The following is a 21,116-nucleotide window of genomic DNA, read 5'->3' on the forward strand; positions in this document are numbered from 1 at the left end:
AACAGATTATTGTGCTTTTTGGTGGGCAGGCTTGTATACTTGTGAAGAATGTCGTAGTAGGTAGTGCTGGAGGCACACATACAGTATGAGGGTATGAGGAATTTTTAGCTATGCATTTGTACCATATACCCGTACTATGTATTTTTGGTGCTAGTGGGCGTGGCCATTTAAAAAAACTAGCAATTAAAATTACAAGCAGCTAAAGGAAGGGAAAGAAATTACATTTTCTATTGCTGAATGCATGCCAGGGTTTTACATTTAAAGTTCAAAATGTTGTTCTAGTCAAACACATAAAATATGTTCCTCATGTCTGAATGTAAAACACGTCATTTCCTACATGCTCAGAACTCAATTTTTAAAATGCCACAAGAAGAGGTAATCTCTGCAAAAATAGTTCAGTTTATGAGTCATTTCCTGGCATTCTGGCTGAAGATTCAGAGACTCCCATCTTTGCTGAGGCCAAATTCATCCTCTTCCACCCAAATGCAGAGGATCATCAGTGAAGTCCTAGTCTAGATAAGACCATAGATTTGATATATAGAAACTGAAGCTTGACAGATTCTGATGAGAAGTAATATACAATATTGTTAATAGTGAAGGTATATAATCCACATGATAATCTGCCCACAGTTCAGATGGTATCGCTGTCCTTTGAAATCTTTAAATCAAGTCAGTATTTCCCTTCCTAAAGGAAAAATTTAGCTCGGGTGCAAGCCATGTTACTGAGGCAGGACTCACTGGTGATGTTCTGTGGTTGTAGAAGGCAAAAGGCTGATTAGATGATAACATGAGTCCCTTCCATCTATCAAATGTGGCAGGATCCTGTGAAAACCCATCTCAAGCTCCAGCCTGCAGTATTACAGGTGAGAAGCCAAGAGCCAGGAGAAGTGTTGCTGCACACTTGCCCTGTTCTTATGCTCTTCCATGGCATCTACCACTTGCTCAGTGGGACTTTGGTCTGGCCTGTGGCAACCATTTATGTTCTTAATGTCTCCTGAAAAAGCACGGAAGGGCTGCCTGGCTAATACTTACTTTTTCTTGGTCCTGCTCAGATGTGGCTGTGAAGCCCTTGCAGGTATTTGTGGGTGTAATGGGCTGCAGCTGATCTGCCCTTGCAGAACAGGCACATGTGAGCCTGAACTTTAAAAGCCCCTCCCTGCAATTCCACCGATATTTACTCATGCGGATTTCAATTAGTAGTAATTTTTTTTGTTGATTTTGGGGTTTTTTTTTCTGGTAGAGGGTAAGTGTGAAGTGATTGATATCTGGGAAAGGAAATCAGGATTTGGCGGCGGAGTGACATTCCATTGTCTTGACATGAAATAACAAATAACTCGCCTCTAAATCTCTGTCTCGGGAAATGAAAGTGTAATGCAGTGAAAGTCATTTGGAGGTCATTGAGATGCAAAGTGTGTCCTTCTCCCCAGCCCTGAGTTGCTCAGCTCTCTGTGACAGCTCTGAGAAATCTCTCGGTGGCTGGGGAAGAGGAGGGCAAGCATGTACCCAGTGCCTGGCTCATTCTCTCCCCCACCTGCTTTTGGAAGTGTTGTTCTCCCAGAGTTTGCAAGCACCACTTGAAAACACTCATTGCAGAGGTGATTTTATACGCAAATGCAAACAGTAACTTTTCAGAAACCGTCCCCAGGGGTTTTGCTCTGAGTGACAGTAGAGACCCCATCATGTCAAAACCAGCCCGAGCCCCTGCTCTTCTGGAAGCCCCATCCTCAGCAAGGCTGCTCAGCACTTACTCCTCTCGCTCCTCCCAGGTTTTAAAAGGCTTGACTTGTGTGCCCAGTTACAGCACTGCCACTTATAGGTCTGCGTCCACCCCACACCTGAGCTGGGTCTCAGCTGCATGGCTTTCCTCATGGTGTGGGGCTCTCAGATCGCCCTGGAGAACGTGGCACCCAACGGTGCTCCTTAAGCCCAGGTTCACTCAAGCCATCTAACGCCTCCACGCCAGGAAACTCCTCAGAGGTTTAATGGCACCTCCCTAAATGGTGATTTTCAGCTCCTCCTGAGGGCTAAGGAGATGCAAGGGACCTCCAGGAGAGCTGGCAGAGTCTGAATGGCCATGGGCTCACCGTAAGGCCCTGAGGACGGTGTTTGAAGGCTGTGCCGTGCAGCACAGCCTGGCAGGGCTTCTGCAAAGCCAGTGGAGTCATTGAAATGGCACCTCAGGAATTCGGTGCGAGTTCTTTGAAGTGCACTGTTATCTCTGTTTAATCACACAGTAAATCTACAGTAGCTCACTGACTTGCAGTAACTTTTCAGGTATTTTGCATCTGTCTGTGTCGTGAGGGGAAGCAGCACTTTGCAATTACCTGGCCACGCAGGGGTCTGTGTGAACCAGGAGACCCTCGCAAAGATCCAGCCATGGAGGGGGTAGCCCACAGAGCAGTGTGGGATTCCTGGATTTTATAGACCCAGTTGCGTCCCCATCACCCACACTGAGCAGCAGTTTGCTTGGCAAGGTGTCACCAGGGATGAGTCCAAGGAGGAGTTAGTTGCTGTGAATAAGTGCCATGTTGTACCACTTGTAGGTATTTCTTGGACTCTGACAGCAATAACATTTGCATCCTGGATGCAAAATTAAGTTGTAAAACATAAAGGATTTATATAAAGCCAAAAATATTTCAGAGTGGTACTTTGGCAGATAGATAGGGACAAATGGCAAAGGGAGAAGTGTTTGCTCAATTGGGAGAGGAGAGCATGTGAAGGAGAACAAGGATGCTCTTCCAGCATCCTTCACGTGCTCTCCTCTTCCAGTTCTCCAAGGATGCTGGAAGAGCATCCTGGTTGGTGGAAGGGTTGGTAGAAGGCAGAGAGGCAGCAAAATAGGCAGAAAAAGGGTTCAGAGGGCAGGGAGAAGGTGCACCAGCCACAGGGGCAGATCAGAGGGGAGGAGAGGGCTGCAGAGGGTGGACGAGGGGACCTGCAGCAGCAGAGCACCATGATGAGTGGTGTCTCCCATGCGGAAAGCTGGATGTTGTCTTGATGAGTGGGCATGGTCTCTCGGCAGCCAAAACAGGTCCTTCTTGCTGTGAGACTGATTCAGCATCAAAGAGCTGAGAAGCATCTGGGAATACAAATTTGAGGATAAAATTTCCATTTGCAAGCAGGGAAAACTCATTCTTCCCATCAGCACTACAGCAGCCTTTGCCAAAATTAGTCAAATCCAAGAATATACCCTTTGCAGGATCTGGATGATACTTATTGAAATACCGGTCACGCTCTGTGGAGGGAAGGAGCATGTCTGGATGCTGTGTATGTGTAACCATGGCTTTTCACAGCCTCACCATGCCATTGCCGCATGGTAGGACAGGAGGGCTGTTCCCCGTCTCTGCCTTACCAGTGTATCAGCAGCAGCAATTTGGGCAGCGCTGTTCACATGTGCCAGGTCTCATAGCTGTGCCGAAAGTCTCCTGCTTTGAATATCAAAGTTTAGCCTCTGGTTGTGGCCATGAAGGAGATAATAAATCAGGCTAGTAAAACTTGCTTGACTTTGTGGCCCAGGCTGGATCCTGATGATTGTTTTTTTCAGGGAGTTTGTCTAGGAAAAGGAACTGGTCTGGTGGCTTTTCAGGATTTGCATTTTTGACTCACTGATGGGAAGGTTTTTGGTTTTCCTTTTCACTGTCACAGTCTCTCATGTTTCTCTACAGACTCGAGCCAAGTTTGTATAAAGAAATGCCATTAAAATATTCAGGGAATAAAGGGGATACATACATCAAAGGAGTAAGGGGGTTATGTGAAATGATTTGTCCTGCCTTTCCCTGGTGACTAATCAGGATGTGTAAAAGATTCTCAGTTCTTCACACCGCCTTATTTTAAAGGTGCACTGGAAAGCTGTAGGGGGAAACTTTAAAAAGCAGAGATTAACATTAATGGTTTCTCTAATCTGGCCTAATTTGGAGTTTCTCGATTGATCAGAACAGTCTGCAAATCCATGCCACGGTGCTAAGCTTCTCCGGCATTTCCTAGTCTCTCCCCCTGGGACTGCAAGCACAGTGCTTTCCCCGTTTGTTTTTTCCTGTTTATTTATTTATTTTCCTTGCGGGGGGCCAGGCTCCGGCCGCTTGCCCAGGGAGATCGCCGCCGCCGTGGGCTCTTAATGAGCTTTTTGACCACTGAAGCAGCACAGCATCGCCTGGGAATCAGAGGGGATTTCTCCCTTCCCCGCGTCAGATAGCAGAGCAGAGGCCGGCGGGTTAACGAAGGAGCTGGGGCGGCTGGCAGGCTGCCTAATGAGCACCAGGGAACTGGTGAGGGGGGACCCCGGCGGCGGCCAGAGCCCCAGCAGCAGCCTCCAGCGGGACCTGATGCCAGTTGCTCCATTTTTTCCCATTATTGCTGTAGCTGGAAGCATTAGAAAGCAAAGAGCCCCAAAGGGTATGAATGTGAGGCGGTTTCCATCCAGCATTTTTGGGGGTGGTGGGGTCCGAACCAGCACATTAACAATGCAGAGGAGTGCTTTTTTTGTTTTAAAAATAACTAGGAAACAGATTCTTTTTAACCTTTAACCACTCCAAACAGTCAATAAATCATTAGCTACTGATTAACAAAAACAGAAGGGTAACTTATTGTCTGGTAAGCAAACTCTTGGAAGCACTGAAAGGCTGGCACTGACTTCAGGATAGCTTTTCTTTTTACACATTTGCACTTATTAAAAAGACAAACAAACCAAGCTCTGCATGTTAAGCTATGCCACACAAAGCATTTTGCTAAAAGACCAACCTTCTAAAATATATTTTTTAATGCGTACAGTGAGCTGAGCAAATGCTGTATTTACAATATGCAACATTATATCTGTCCCCCAAGAAAACGGGTCTCCTCATGCCAAGCATAACGAAGTGGGTTGTGTCTCCGCTGCAAGGGTTCCCAGTTTGTGTTCTCAAAATCTTGGCCATACTTACAGTCTGCTGCTGAATTGTCTCCTCAGCTCCTTCGAAAGACTCAACGGGGTGGCTAAAGCAGGCGGAAGTCCTCATGGCCGAGGTTCAGGCTGGAGAGCACAGCTTTCAGTTTGAGTTCAGGGAATATCTGTGGTGTTGGAACACTCTCCCGTGGCTGACCAAAACCACTCTCCCTCTTTCCATCTGTGTGAAAAGTCAACTGGCAGTTTTTTATCTAAGAATGGAAGTCGGAAAAAGGTGTTTCTGGTGGAAGAGATGTTTGTGGGACCTTTGGAAAAGCCCTATTATCTTGCAGATTAACTAATAGAAGGGTGAGATCCAGGAGTCTTGAGTGTCACCACTGCTGCTGATTGACTAAACAAACATTTGTGCTTTGTAGTATTAATATTACATGTACGGTATCTAGCCTGGTTTAATTCAATATAAGTCTACCAAAGATTGGACTATTTGCTTAAACCTCTCCAACGATTTTGCATCATGACTTCTGAAAACAGTAGTGTTCATAATGTAAAAATATAATGGTTAAGTATTTAAGACAAGGCTTCCATTGTCCGTTAATCTGTATGTCTTTTCTGTTCACTGTGCATCGTTAGACCATCTGTGTCTTTAATAAGTAACTGTGTGGGCTCTCACAGTTTAAATATTTACTTTAAAATAATAGAGGATCCAAATGAAACTGAGATACATGAGAATATCCATGTCTGATGTTTTAAGTGGAATAGGAGTAATTTGTGCAGTAGTTTTGTGAACTAAAAAACAGATGTGTTTTGATGACTTTCCTCTATCTGGTCTCCATTTATAAAACACAAGTTCACAGATTAAGCTTCTGAGGGTTTTACATGCGCCTGGGAGAATCTACATGTGTTTCTTTCTGTTGAAGTTGTGGGGAGAAGTCCAAACAGTTCGTTGCTCCATACTTGGGTTTCACGAAAATCAGATTTGGCATCACTGGTAAAATACCTTCACAGTGGCATTCTCTCACTGCAACCTGAGAAAGTCACTGCAGGCGGCCAAAGGCAGTTACATGCAGCTCTGCAGCTTGAGAAGGTCACTTCTCCATCACCACTAAGGACAGTAGACGAGTCTCGCTGTTAACTCTGCTATAGTCAGAAAGGGAGCTGCAGTTTTCAAAAGACATCCTAGTCGACTGTCATTCCTGCAATTGCAGTCTGCCCGTGACTCTGGGCAAGGGAGAATGTCATGGGTTAGACACGAGATTTGAGATTGTCCACCCATAGATCAGAACCACTCATCTTCTTCATGAAAGCTCAGTGAGGCAAAGTTAAGTTTCATGACATTGGGTACAATTTTCGGTACTAATTGCCATTATTTGGGGAACATAAATGTGGTTTGTCTGGTTTTACAGATAGAAAGCTGGGTGGCTTCTCTCACGTGTGAATCCTGAGTCAGGGCTGCTGCTTTCTCTTCTCCAAGTGTCTCTGTATGCGATTATACCGAGAAAACATAAGGGTCAGTACAGTGAACACAATGTACTTTAATATGGCGTGCACAGAAAGTTTGAAGAATCACTGTGTGATGGTGATAATACACTGCAACACTCAGGACTGCTTTTTTTCCCTTTCTTTTTGAGTTCAAGATGAATCCATGTCTTTCATAGCTTGTTTAAGGGAGACCAAGCTCCCTCTCTGGCACTGTTTGGTACCTCTTCTTGGACTCACTTTTACAGCATGTGGTCTTTGAAGTTTGAATCCCAACCTCTTTCTGGACAAGCACTAAGTAAAAAGGCAGCCTTTGGGGTTAGGCAGCACAAGGTACATTTTCAGCCCCATGAGCAGGAACTCAGTTACATGACTTGCATTACCATTAATGGGGGTCATGCTGGTAAATTCCTGTACACCACATTGCACATTTACTCACGAGTGCAGAATTGGCACAGCTAATGAAACTTGCCTTTCGGGTAGCATGGTGTTTCAGGAGATGAGTCTGACAGGCAGAAAGGACTGTTAAGTACCCAGATGAAAGTCTGGCTTTTAACTCCTTGAACATCTTTCCAGAAAATAATAGTGTGAATTAATGCTGGTTAGTGTTAGCTGTTCCTACTGTTAGGGATCAGTCTTGCTCCAGTAGGATTCAACAGAGGCAAAGATCATGCCTGAAATGTAAATGTGTGTGCTATCATTTAGTGTTGGCAATTCACTTTCTTGTGTATTTTCCAGGTGCTACTTACCGTTATTTATTTTCTTTCAAACGTAGGCCAGTCCTCTGCTAACGCCAGCTTTTATAATCACAAAGAAATTAAGGGGTTTTTTCTAATTTTTGCCCCTGCTACTTTCCCAAAGATGACCCCTTCTGTGGCTGAGCACCACCTGGAGATTTCCAGCCTACATTACTCGTGGGCATCTTATACCCATTTGTTCCTGTATTGTGTCCATTGCAATGATAGCGTCTTCTGATTTCCAAAACCCTTCCCCAGCCTTTACTTTGCTAGGCTAAACACGCCAAGTCCATTTTGTCTATTAGGTAAGGCAAGCTTTCCCTTGCCCTGGCTGCGGTTCTGTGCATCTACTCTAGTTGGAAGTTATTTCTAATAAATGAAACCAAAATTGCCCACAATATTCTATCCTGTTCAGTGTCATAAAACTTCCCTCATACCCAAATTTGCAATGACCCACTGTTTTATTGCCTTTTTTACCTTTTAATTACACCATGGTTCATAATTGTTTTGTAGTCAATTAATAGGGGGTTTTTTCTTATTTTTCATCATTCATAGGGGATGGTGTCTGAGCCTGCAATAGGAATTCTTGACATTAGATCCCAAGTTTCATATTGTGTTATTAATTCTCTTTCTTGCACTCAGCTATTCAAAGTGATTCTTTTTTTGATGTATGATGCTCCAAATATACTTTGCATCACCAGCAAACTATATTTAGTATTAACCAAAATATTAAATGAATATAATCAGTTTCATGATTCAATTCTGAAGGAACTCCTAACTTAAGTTCCCTCTGTTCCAGTCTTTTATTTATTTCACATTATTTCGGTTATAAAGTATTCCCTGTGCTAGGTGCTAAGATGAGTAGTGTGGTACTTGCCACATGTAACAGAAAAAAGAGTCCATGTCAGAAAATCTCTCTTTCCTTTCCCGGCAACATATTCTTCCATTTGGGGAAAAGCCTGTTCTGTCAAGTGAGCCTTTTAACGTGGTCAGAAAATCACTACGTGTTTGAACTAAGTAGAGTTTGAACTGCCAACAGGTCTCTTTTCATTCACCGGAATTTTCCATTTGTTATTCATCAGCTTATGGTTCTGTATGGTCATCAGAGCTGAAGAGATGCGAGAGATCCGCACTGCAATGAACAGTCAACATCTAGAGAACCACTTTGTAGTTTCTCTGTTAAATAAAAGTAGAAAAAAAAACAATTTACCACTGCAGCTAGTTGACTGTGAAGGAGCAGCTGCAAACTGCTGAGTCTCATCAGGTTGCAATCTTGATTAACATTAGGCAGATCCCCCCTGCTGCGAGAATAAATACCCTGCCTTTGTCAAGGCTCCCATGTAAGAAACAATAGGTTATTTCAGTGAAGCACAAGAACATAAATGTTAATCGAATCATTCATCTAAATGAGTAGAAGTAGCACCCAGAATGTAAATATTTTAATTTTGGAAGGGAAGGTCTGCCTGTTGGTTGGTTAATTCCCTATGTATTTTTTCACTTCTTTGAAAAGCTGTTCACTAACATTGCCATCATTGCATACAATAACATTTTCAGCACTGCAAATATGTATGCTTCCTGTCTTTCCAAGCTAGGCAGTGGCAAAGTCCAGGGAGTATCGGAAAAAATAAAATCTGCCTTACTATCACTCAAGAGAGGTCAAAACCTTATACTGTATAACTACCAAACTATGTGATCACATTAGTTCTTGTTAGAGGAAATGGAAAATACTTTCCAACTGGAATTGACACCAGGAAACATATTTTTAAAATGTTTATAATACATTGGGATAATTACCCTTAGAAACAAATCTGTATTTCTTTACAGATGATGAAAGTAGCTTTAGGTGTTTTAACAAATTTATGTGTGTACAGGCATTCATCCCCTTACTGCTTCCTTGTTTGCTGTGCAAATAAGGGATTTCAGTATGCAGTTGAGCAATATGTTTTAAAGCGAGCATACAGCAAACTACAGTGTGGTGCACAGCCATCTTCCATTTTCATATGGTTACAACTATTTTTCATCAACACATCACAAAAATGTCTCTTGGCTTTCAGTTGTGCTGCGTGTCTGGTCAGATCTGGTGCCTTCACTCCTGTGGGGTGTCCCTTTGCCCTTAGAGGAACGGCAGCAAAGCCAGGGGAGTTCAGCTCATTGCTTCTCTTGTACCCATGAAGTCCTCAGATCCTGCACCAGTGGTAGATTCGGACTCCGTAGCTCTCTGAACACTAAACATGGAAAACAGTTTTCTTACAGGATTTGCTAGTTCTTCACTGAGGCTGCTATGCTGCTATTTATATGTGCACTCTTTTTTAATAGTTATGATGCACTTCTCCACTGGAGGAACCTGTCTCTTGAGTTTTTGCATAGCAGATATCTGGTGTCAGTCACACTGGGGTATGTCTCATCAGTTATGAAATTAGTGGAGGCGAAGGATGTGTTTGCGGTGGAGGCGCAGAAGTTTAGTGGTTGGGGTTGGATTCCTGGTGGTCCCATAGGCTTTCCTGTCTGTCAGCATCACTGATTTTCCCCAGTTGTTGGTAGGTGTTGAAGTGGGGAGAACGACAACTGCCAGTGGGGTAATTAGCTGAGTGAGCCATTAACAGTGGAGGTGTGAAGCTGAGTGTGATAATTGTAGTTTTGTGGCCCACGTTCAGCAGGGCACATTGTGACTGGGTGGGCAGGAGTTTCCTACTGCCTGGGTCAAGCCAGAGATGAGGGAAAACCGGAGCATTTATTGCCACTCTAAAACACACTTTCTTCCCACGTTCTGTGCACCACCCATGGTGTCAGTCTGCATGCCTGGACCAAAGCAGCTGCATGAGCAAGCTCAGATCCATCCATTATTTTTGATTGTCCAACTCCACAGGTCACTAATCTCTCTTCTCGTGTGACTAGAAACCAGGGGCTTCTCAGCCGGCTCAGCAACGGGCAGTGGTTTTGTGTGCCCTCGATCTTGTAGCTGGAACAAGCAGTCTTCATCTAAGCTCCCTCTCAGTCATCAGACAACCTTTCACTACAGCCTTTATAGGCTGTATATATATCAAGGCCAGGCTGGATGGGGCTTTTGAGCAACCTGGTCTAGTGGAAGGTGTCCCTGCCCATGGCAGGGGGGTTGGAACTAGATGATCTTTAAGGTCCCTTCCAACCCAAACCATTCTATCATTCTATGATTCTATGAACCTGCACTCAGTTTCTGGTGGCCCTGACAGAGTACCCCCATCAGAGAAAATTTGATTTAAGCCTTTAGCCCCCCTTGTGGTATTACATCATTTTATGGTTTTCTGTCTTTGGGCAGAAGCAATGTTAAAATTCAAGTGAATTCATTCACTTGAGGTCAAGAGTTGCAAAACGAGCAGAATTTATTAGAGTTTGGTGTGCAGAAGTAAGAAAACACCTCTTTGAAGTGATTTGGGCCAAAGTGGTTCAGCAGTGGAAAAGACCAAAGCCACTTCTGACCATGCTGTATATCACACTGGGCATGTGTGGACTCTCTTTGAAGTCATCCATTGGGTTTTTTTCTTGCCTAGATGTTGTAGGTCAACTTAACTTCTGCTATTTTGTTTACATATTTTATTTTAGCCACTTTTGGGGGCTAGGAGGAAGTATGTTGTTGAGCTGGCTGAACCAGCATTTAAATCCCATGTGTGCGTAGCACTGTATGACATGTGTCATTTATTTCTTGAAGCCCAACATTGGGCGATTAGGAATTCCCCACGGGCCTTCTGGAGAGAAGGTGGCCGTGGTGACTGTAGACGACTGTGACACAGCAGTGGCTGTGCGCTTTGGGAGCCTCATTGGAAACTACACCTGTGCTGCCCAGGGGACTCAGACCGGCTCAAAGAAGTAAGGATTCCCTACATTTGCCTTTTCCAATCATTCTTTTCTTCCAGGGGAGAGTCAGCAATATGTGATTAACCACTAAGCAAATTAAGCTGGAAAAGCAGATATGATTTAACAAGAAAAAGTAACAAGGTTTAATTTGGTAGATGGAATTTGTTGGAGGCTACTGCAAGTGTCAGTACACTGGGTGGAATGCACGGTTTTGTGTAAATACAGAAGTGTGCCCAAATTACTTGTAAAATGAAAAAAAAAAAAAAGACCTGGAGGTCAGCGGATAGCCCCCAAGAAGCATCTACCCAGTATGAAAATGTAGAGAGAGGGGCAAGTAAAATGTTAGACTTTATTAATTAAGGGAATGACTGAAGAGCTTATTACTTCCATCATTTAAGTTAAAAGTCCTATCTTAAAGGAGGTCGAAATAAAGGAGATACAGAAAAGGCCACTGAAAATCATTAAGTATGAAAAAACTTTCCTGTGAGGGAAGACCAAAAAAGATTACTACTATTGAGTTTAAAGAAGAGATGGACAGGAAGCAACATAGCGGGAGTATAAAGTAATGAGTGATAGCAGAAAGACCATTGAGATACATGTGCTGCTCTAAAATCCCAAGGGAAGGGGGCACCATAAAAATCAGGGCTAATTCAAACTGATGAGATGATACACTTTTCACACAGTGTGGAGTCATTCAGTGAAACCTGCATCCACTAAATGTTATTAAGACTAAGATCTTCAGAGGATTTAAAAAGGGTTGGCACTGTATAATAATTAAGTCATTATATCAAAATCTACAGCATCTCAAACCTTGTGCTGAGGAGCATAAGCCAGCCCCTGGGCGACTGGAGTCAGAAAGAAGTGCCCTGCGGCTGCACATTTTTCCATAATTTTCATTTTCTTCTTCATATTGGCAACTGTTAAGGATAGGTCATTGGATTCTGTATGCATATGACAGCTCCTAAGTTAAAAGTTATGGTGTTTCTGGAAGGTCCTTTGATTACAAGCTCTGGAAGTGCTGAATTAGCAGAGGGAAGTGCATGGCAACACGGGTAGACTAAACAGCTCAAACGTGCTTATGGAAGCAGTAAGATAAAGAACAAACCAAAACAAACTATATGCAAGAAATGATGAGCTTTTCTTTGTTTCTTCAGATCTTTGGACCTAACTGGCCCTCTGCTCCTTGGCGGTGTCCCAAACTTGCCTGAAGATTTCCCGGTGCACAACAGGCAGTTTATCGGCTGCATGAGGAACCTCTCTATCGACAGCAAGCCGATCGACATGGCGAGTTTCATCGCCAACAACGGCACTCTGCCAGGTATGAGCGACTACCGCCTCAAAAGTCAACACAAGAAAGCTCTCTGCTGTAGCTGTGTGTGTGTAACAGGGCTTAGGATGTCGAAGGGGCCAGCACCGGTAGGAACCCAGGAAGGGGCAGGGGACAGAGGAGTCTGAAACAGCCCCCGTCCCCCTGTTAGCACCACTGAACGCGAAGCGTTTGCCCCAGGCCACGTGGCAGGGACTCGAGGTGCTGCTGGGCGTTGTGCTGCCACTGCGTCACCGGCACAGCTGCATCCAGACCTTGTTTGTTTGAGCAAGGTGCAGCCCGCGCCTGTGCCAGGGACACGCACAATAGCCCGTGGCACAGCACACACTTACAGGATTAAGCGGCATACAGGAAAGGACCGGGCTTGTTTAGACCTTCTGCATTGCTGTGAGTTTCACCCAGGAATTTATTCCTAAATGAACTTTTCCTCCTTTTTTTTTTAACTACCTTTTAAATGCCACTTTGCTCTGAAAGCCAGTGGGATTAGTTAATGAAAAAGACAACGTTTTTAATGACTTCTTCATAAATTATGTTTGTTCTGTAAATCAAATTCTGCAGTCCTCCAAATCTGAAACCTGCTTCATGAAGCAGCCTGTTGGAGGTTCTGATTTGGTTTCCAGCCCTTGAATCCCTGATCAGGATTAGTTCTGGTGTACAAAATGTTCTCTATCATCATCAGACTGGCTCTTGCACACAAGAATGGCAAGTCCCTTCCTTCCACACTGCTGAAAGTATGTGTAAGAGCTAAATTGCAGTTCTTAGGTATGTTGCATTGATCATGGATTAAGAAAGGAGTCGTAGCATATGCTTCAAATTGCTTTTTTGTCTTGGAGCACTTTTTTAACAGTTATGTCTGTAATATTAGTTAAACACAAGGTTTTATCTTATGGAAATATACATCAGGAGGCCATGAAGTGTTTTCTTTAGGGTGGATATTTTTTTTCGTCATTTGGAAACATGTTTCTGTATAGTTTAAAACAATGCTGTATAGTAGTGTTATTCCACTGTATAACACTGCACATTGGCTTTCCCTGGTTAGTGTCTCGGTTAGATGACAGACAGTAAGTTGCAAGGAGTGGTGCTGGGTCACAGCACCAGTTGATCTGCCTTTCTCCAGCAGTGGATGCCAGGGGAAGAGTATAAAAACAGGGCGAGCATGCAGTGATATTTCCCCAAAATTTTCTCTTAGTCCCCAGAGACTTACAGCTCAATGACTGTATTTAATAGCCTTTGATAGATTTGTCTTTATGAATTTGACACTTGCTCAGATCACGTAAACTTTTGCCATCCACATTTTGCTTCACTGATTTCAGGATATTAAAAAAAAAACCCAAACCTATAATGGTCATGTCTTCTTTTTACATGAAAACTCAGATACAATCATTCAGAGCCTTTTTCTTGTTAAAACCATGCAAAGTAACCATGTTCCTGAATTTCAGGCTGTGCAGCGCAGAGGAACTACTGTGAAACCAACTGGTGCCAGAATGGAGGCACATGCGTCAACAAGTGGAACACATACATCTGCGAGTGCCCCATACGCTACGGAGGGAAAAACTGCGAGCAAGGTAGGATACAAAGACCTCTTCATGCGTAGTCATGTGTGCTTGTTTCATTAGCTGTCATTGACATCTCATAGCACGTATGTCAAACTGTGACACTTAAGGGATAGGTAACAGAAGATTGCAATTAAGACTGAAAGTTACCCATTATCTATTTGAAATAATTTTAGAGATCACCTATATAGTAAATAATGATAGCTGACATACTGTCATGAATAACTGCAGCTTTTGTTGATTTACTTACATAAGCAAAGTAGTTCCACAGAACTTGGCAGTGTTTAGTAATTTGTTTATAGTAAAAATGCCTGATCCTAAGCCCCTTTAAATCAGTGGAAAGAATCCCGCTGACTTTATTGGGCTTTGACTCAAACCAGAGATGAATGTGGAGTTTTAATCACCATTTTCTTGGCAAGTAGGCACTCTCTGCTGAGTACGAGCACTTTCAGTTTTATTGGGTTTTCCTTTGATTGAACACAATGTGCGTGTATGTGTAAAACTTCATTAAAGGATGAGGAAGGAGCAGCAGGTGTGTTATAGGACATGAAGAACTTGCAGTTAGTTTCTTCCCAAAGAAGCGAGGAGTCGTCTGCATGAGGGGTCCCGTGGGGTCACTGCAGCAGCGGGCTGCCTGCTCTAACGTGGCATCTCCACATCTAGTGGAGGGTTGCTCATTTGGAGTCTTCTTGAAGGCTTCCAGGAAAGAAAACCTGCTCAAACTACACAAGGCTTCCCTAGAAACAGAAGGCCAAATTCTGGCCTCTGATGCACATGTGGTAGGTCTTCGTTTCTGCTATTCCCCTGTGACACTTAGCTCAGAATAGTTCACAGTATGATCAAGGATTTTGTTCTTTTGATGTATCTACCCCAAACCAGACATTCTTGATGACTCTCAGCAGGGTGTGGACCCTGGAACAGCAGGTCTCCAAGCTGAGGTGCACACACCACAGCGATTTGCAAACCACTTTAGCACAGTATACCTCAGCCTGGACCAGATCTAGGTGGTGGCAACAGCTGTCCCCTTGCCTGAGAAGCAGCAGCTTAGGAGGAGAGGACACATAGTTAAGTTTTGGGCTTGGAAATAAGGGTCTGCAGGGTGAGGGACAGGGGAAGGGAACGATGGAGGCCAATTCCTTTGTTCCACCTCATGCAGAGCCCAGAGCTGCTATTACTGCCCCTAGCAAGGTACCTGCTTTCTGTAGCGGCTCCTCAAATATTTTGAGCTCCCCAGGTTTGTATGAAGATCTAATTTTTCCATGTGTCTTATGTCAAGTATCTTTGTCAGTGAAGTTCTGGTGTTTTCTTCATGATAGGCTGGTCTCTGTGGTACAAACCCACACTGATGTCTCCTGAGAGAGTGCCAGGGCCCAACTCTGGTGTGACCTGTGCTGGGGTAAATGGGGAGTAGTGCTATCACATGCAAGGACTGTCCTTCTCTCTGTCTTTATCTTAGTTTTGAAATGGAATTTCAAAATTCGATCAAAGGTGTGGTTTACTCATAATTTTCTTATCCCAAACTCAAGACCAAAACAGGAAGTTTGGGATTTAGAAAATTACCTCAGAACTGCTCTGTAGCCATCATTGGAAACTCATTTTAAGTTCAGGTAATACAGATGACGACAATCACAGCACCCCTGTCTCCCCCCACCCCCGTGGTCTCCTCTGCCTCCAGTGCTGTGCATTCCTGCATGTCCCCTTTGTCATTTGGTAACCCCATGTTCTTGCTGATGCCTCAGTTTGTGGGGTTTTTTTATAGTTTGAGGGCAGCAGGCTACTTGCTTCTTTGATGATATTTGTGGGGCAAAGTACCCCTAAGGAAAAATTGCAAGCTAAGAAAGAAATTAATTTTTCTGATATGTGACCAAAGATTTCAGGATCCTGAAGTTAAAGTCAGGAGGAATCACTGATATACAATACTCCTGGCTTTCACATTGCTCATTTGAGTGCTCAGATATGATCCTAACAGCATGAGCTATTATTAGGCAGCTATTTTTTTAAAAAGTCTTAGCTAGAATATTTGCATTCTTGTATAGGATTGATTGGCTGATGCATTTCTTCAATCCCGTTAGCAGTGCTGGATCTGCTTCAAGCTCACAGAGGACAAAGACTTTGGCAGGTTAAAAATCCAACTTTTTTGATTGCCAGCCCTTCAGAAACTCCGGGATCTGGTCTGCACTAGTGAGGATGGGGTATTTTACCTTCACTACCCTCCTAGGACCCGCTAGCTCTCCTTCTGGCAGCTGCCATCTTCCTCTGCTGACATATAGAAGGGAGATAAAATTAGGGAGAAATGAGTTTCACCTTTGTTGTAGTTTAATTCTTTTAAAAATTGAGATAGTGCAACGCTGTGAAGAAGATCTAGCAGCTGTGCCTGACTCACTCTTGGATGGCTAACATCATTGTGCTAGCCTTGAGCTGAACACCACAGGTTTGCACCAAAACATAAACTGTCACATATCCTACACCCAAACTGCAGGTGACATCCCAGTGTTGTCAATGTGTTTCCCCAGGCCCTCTGTCTCCACAGTGAATAGCCATCAGGTCTTTCTGACAGCCTTTTAAATGTAGGAGTCTCTTAAAAGTGTATGTAGATACACAGGCAGCGCTTCAAAGTGACAGACCCTGAGAAAACAATTAGTTTGCATCACTGCATCGCAGATGGCAGGGAGATGCTGTGCTTGGAAGCACACGCGCTCGCCTCTGTGGTGCCACGGGTGGTCAGGTCCCATCTGGGTACATGGGCCACCAGCCCCTCCATGGAGACCCCTGGTCCCAGGCATGGGGAAGGGCTGGGGGGAGGAGAGAGGTCAGAACGGGGCTGATGGATGGGGATTTGTGTTTTACTAGCAGGGGAAGGTGCACCCTGGCCCCAGGGAAGGGAGGGGAGTTGGGAGGAGGTGTGGGAAGAGAATAGTATTTGCAAGCACAGAAAGTCACCGCTGGTGAGAAAAGGAAGAAGGTGGCTAATTGCCATGCCAGTCCAGTTCTCCCAGGAGCTGAGCCGAAACGTTTGCAAGCAGCATTCCCAGCCTCCACCAGGTGGGAAGCCTGCAAGGTTTGCATCCTGGCTCCACTCTCTAGAGGCAGGTGGACTTAAAAATCTCAGCAATGGTCTAGCAAACCACTAGCAAGAAGTTGGAAGTTGAGGTTGTTGTGAAGGTCGTCAGGGTAGAGGAGGAAGGAGAGGGCTGACTACTGCACGTGTGGCGCAGGAGGAAATTATCCTGCTCAACAGAAATGTCCTGGTTACTTTTATGTTGATGTGGTGCAGTGTGGGCTGATGAATCGTGCCCTGGCCCAGACAGCCAGAGCTTGAGCACTGGATTTAAGTTTTAAGGAAGCTGGGGACATCTATGTCTGGTGGCAAACCATTTTAAATTGCTGTCTGGGTTTCAAGAGCAGGCTGAGCTTCAGTTGTTCCACCATATGCCCCTGTTAGCATTCACAGAGGACCAAGTGTGACTGCAAAGGAGAGATCACAGCCTGGAGCAGGAGGGAGAATGGTTGCCCTTTGGGGCTGCCTGCACTTACCCCGGGGTGGGGTGGTTGGGTAACCACACCATAGAGAAGGGCAAGTCAAGTTACACCCCTGGCTTGGCTAGTGGTAGTCCACTAGTCACTGACATCTGGTTTCTCACAAATAGGGAGCTGAAGAGCTTGCACTTTCCTCCAACCCCTGCATTCCCCCCCGCCAGCCTTTCCGTTTATAGAGACCAGCAAGGCAGACATATCAGAATTTGGGGTTTGGGTTTTTTTCCTCAAAAAAATGCAACTTCACATCAACCTGACTCCATCTTCTGCTATGATGTCATCCCTCTACTTTTTTCTAAGGACTTGCCTTTTTATAGTAACATGTACGCATTTGTATATACATGATCTCTCCTATTACGAGAAAATCCAGAAGAGTCAGCAGGTATGGTGGTGTGGAGCAGAAGGGGAAGGAGACTCTTAAGCCCTGTCATCTCACTGACCGTCCACATGGGCTCAGTGCATGACGAGATACAAGGCTGGGTGCCAATCTGCAGTGGTTGTAGCCAGTCTCTAAGGCCTGCTTCCACTTGCAAAAAGCTGCCATGAACTTCACCATCATGCCTGTGAGTGAGGACATCAGGCAGGGGCTGACTGCAGATCACACTACAAGGTGCCACACGTGGTGGCAGTGCCATATGAGGTGCTGCAAACAGCACAGAGCTCCCACAGCTTAATTTGTGCTTCTCATCAGTGGGATCAATTAATCCATGGTATTATAGCTCCTGTTACCTGAGGTAACTACTTTAAAAGTCCAAAGGGTGGATGTTCCCCTATTTTCCATCAGCAGAGTGCTTTCCATTGAAGGCTGTCATCGGTGTCTGCTTGTAGGAGCTGTGTTTGTGCAAGGTCAGAGAGGAGGGCAACTCTTCAGCTGTCACCTTGAGATATTTAAGGCAAATGATTTAGGCAATTCCACACAAACTTTCTCCCTGTGAAAAGGCTGCGTAGCTGAAACAGCTGAATAATCTGGCCCTGGAGTATTTATGAATTAATATTTCCTGTTGCCTCCCAGTCTTTTCCTCTGTGTTTAATCTGTTAATTAGAAGCAGGTAATCAAGGATATGTTGAAAACATCTGCAGCAACTGTTGCCCTCATACTTCCTGCTCAGTCCACCCACTCATCAGCAGAACTGTATCAGTAGAAATCCTGAGCTTACCTTTCTAGGAACATCTCTCACCTGTGTAATGCCATAGCAGTGTGGAGGTGCTGCCTTTGAGTGCAGGCAGCAAAACAAGGTGCCCACCCCACAACAAGGGTAGGTTGTGAATTTACAGTGTTATCAGCTGCTTCACAGTGACTCGCCTAAAGTGGCTCTTACACCATAGTAGTTTAAAAATACCTCAGTGGAAGAGGGACTAGCTACCTTGTGCCATCTCCACGACATAGCGTCATTTCTCCTCTTAACCTTTGTCCTGAAGGATATCAACTCTTTCTCTCCTGTCTTTTGATTTACAGCAATGCCTTCTCCTCAGCGTTTCAGTGGTGAAAGCATTATCATTTGGAGTGACCTTGACATTACCATCTCTGTGCCATGGTACATCGGGCTGATGTTCAGAACCCGGAAAGTCAATGGCATGTTAATGCAAGCCAATGCAGGGGCTGCATCCAAGATCAACATTCAGGTAAAAATATGGCTGCTGTTGATTAGAAAAGAATTAAGAAATTCTCCCCCATCAGTGGATATGGCCACATGAACTACATAGCTTCATCCGCCCAGCTAAATGCACGTCAATAAATACAAACGATTTCTTCAGCCTTTTACAGAGATCAAAAGATCAGTGCTCAAAAGATCATTGTAAAATTCAGATTCGTTGATTTACGATTATTTTTTTTAAACAGAGGTAGTAGTGTGCATTAATATAGATGCAAAAAATGTGCCTTGTGATTGGTTTGGGAGTTTTTTGCCAGTAGGGTAAGTTAGAGTCTGAATGTCCAAAGTTATATGAGGAGTTATTGCAAGTGTTCCCTTCTTTATTGTTTGAGCTTTTTTCCCTTTTGGGTTGTCTTAGGAAACATTACCATCTTGCCCTCTGCCCCCTTCCGCATCAAATACAAATACATAGCAAAAAATAGACATGATATTTTTTTCAACAGATACTCAACAACTACGTGCAGTTCGAAGTGTACAGTGGCCTGAGCCAGGTTGCTAGTTTGAAGATGAGCCAGTTGCGAGTCAGTGATGGGGAATGGCATCATTTATTAATAGAGCTGAAGAGTGCTAAAGATGGTAAAGACATCAAGTACCTCGCTGTCATGTCCCTGGACTATGGGATGTACCAGGTAAGGCAGCATCATAACTTTGTCGCTAAGCACTACAAAAATGTTTTTAGGAGAAAGTCGGATAAAGGACTGTGGTCAAATACGTATGCTGTGAGCCATGTTCTGCAACAATTTATGCCTAATGAAGTTATATTAATGTTTTACACCTAGTGATAAGATATCTTATGAACAAGTCTGTAAAAAGCCACATTCAGATGTCTGGCTCCTCACTGCTTTGATATTTTTTCTGTAATCTACTGTCAGCTACTGCTTGACTCCATCACTACAGAAAGTAGGCTGTCTGTGTCACAGAGGATGATAGTGCTTCTTATCAACTGTCCTTTTCCTCAACAGAGCACTGTGCAGATTGGAAATCAACTACCTGGACTGAAAATGAAAAGCATCATTGTGGGAGGTGTCTCTGGAGACCAAGTCTCTGTTCAGCAGGGATTTTATGGCTGTATGCAGGTATAAAATGAAAAGTGTAGCAACAAACTTTGAACTTTTAAGAAAATACCCATGTGAAAATATGGGGTTTTCTTTTTCATCTGTAGCCAAACATTTCTGTTTCCTCCATCAAAATATCTAAGAATCAAAATATTAAAGTCCACCCACTTTCCCAGGTACAAATCTGGTCTCACAGGGGAGCAGCATTGAGAAAAAAAAATCTGGGTTTGGCTCATCAGGTTTGGCTCTTTCTTTAAAACGTAGCCTCATGGATTAATGGAAGTAGTGAAACACGTAGTACTGTCTTGTGAATGAAGACTCCAATTTAAAAATAATTGTCTTTTGTCACCAGGGAGTAAGAATGGGAGAAACATCTACAAATATAGCTACACTCAACATGAAACAGGCTATCAAGATCAATGTGAAGGAGGGTTGCGAAGTGGATAACCCCTGTGATTCCAATCCGTGTCCGCAGCACAGCTACTGCAGTGACGACTGGGACAGCTACTCCTGCGTCTGTGACCCAGGTAACCCAGTGACCATCCCATGCACTCATCCAGGAGCTGGATCACATATTCATGCGCTCATCAGAGTAGGAGCAGTGGCAGCAGCAGCATGCTTGCAAAGTGCTCAGCTTCTGATTCTTCCTCTTCCAGTCAGTATTATCTTTCTCAGTCTTACTGTAGCACCCTTGAAACTGCAGTCGTGGACTAAGGATCATTTGTTCTAGGCAACGTATCAACCAAACAGAAAGACAGTCTCTGGTCCAAAGGGCTTTTTCTGTGCACCTCCCCTTTTCTTTTTGTCTGTTTTCTTTTTCTTTCCCAGCCTTTTCTGCTGTTGAATTTCAGTCTCACACCCTGCATCCTAATCGGGATACTTTGAATGTTTTCTCTGTTTTGGTGCGTGTAGCCGGCACATGCTGTCAGCACCCAGCACAGTCACCTCCCATACATGCAGGGAGAGAATACAGAACTATTTGTAACACATGCCCTGAATATAAAACTGGGAGCCAATGGCACAAGGGTGCCTCAAGCATGTTAACAGACTGTCAAAAAGAACAGCCCACTAT

General features: G+C 44.1%; 1 protein-coding gene across 1 annotated transcript in view; it reads left to right on the top strand.

Moving 5' to 3' along the window:
• CELSR1 (cadherin, EGF LAG seven-pass G-type receptor 1) overlaps window positions 1-21,116 on the top strand; it is a gene marked incomplete at its 5' end in the record, with an annotated part of 173,166 nt that overhangs the window by 112,118 nt on the left and 39,932 nt on the right. The window contains 7 exons of the mRNA XM_010581081.1: window positions 10,778-10,935; window positions 12,078-12,241; window positions 13,690-13,815; window positions 18,794-18,960; window positions 19,433-19,618; window positions 19,952-20,065; window positions 20,397-20,571. Of these exons, the coding sequence (XP_010579383.1) occupies window positions 10,778-10,935; window positions 12,078-12,241; window positions 13,690-13,815; window positions 18,794-18,960; window positions 19,433-19,618; window positions 19,952-20,065; window positions 20,397-20,571 (1,090 nt within the window). The remainder of the gene's footprint in view (window positions 1-10,777; window positions 10,936-12,077; window positions 12,242-13,689; window positions 13,816-18,793; window positions 18,961-19,432; window positions 19,619-19,951; window positions 20,066-20,396; window positions 20,572-21,116) is intronic.

The sequence above is a fragment of the Haliaeetus leucocephalus genome, unplaced genomic scaffold (genome assembly GCF_000737465.1).
Source record: "Haliaeetus leucocephalus isolate CR32 unplaced genomic scaffold, Haliaeetus_leucocephalus-4.0 Scaffold751, whole genome shotgun sequence".
NCBI classification, from domain to species: domain Eukaryota; kingdom Metazoa; phylum Chordata; class Aves; order Accipitriformes; family Accipitridae; genus Haliaeetus; species Haliaeetus leucocephalus.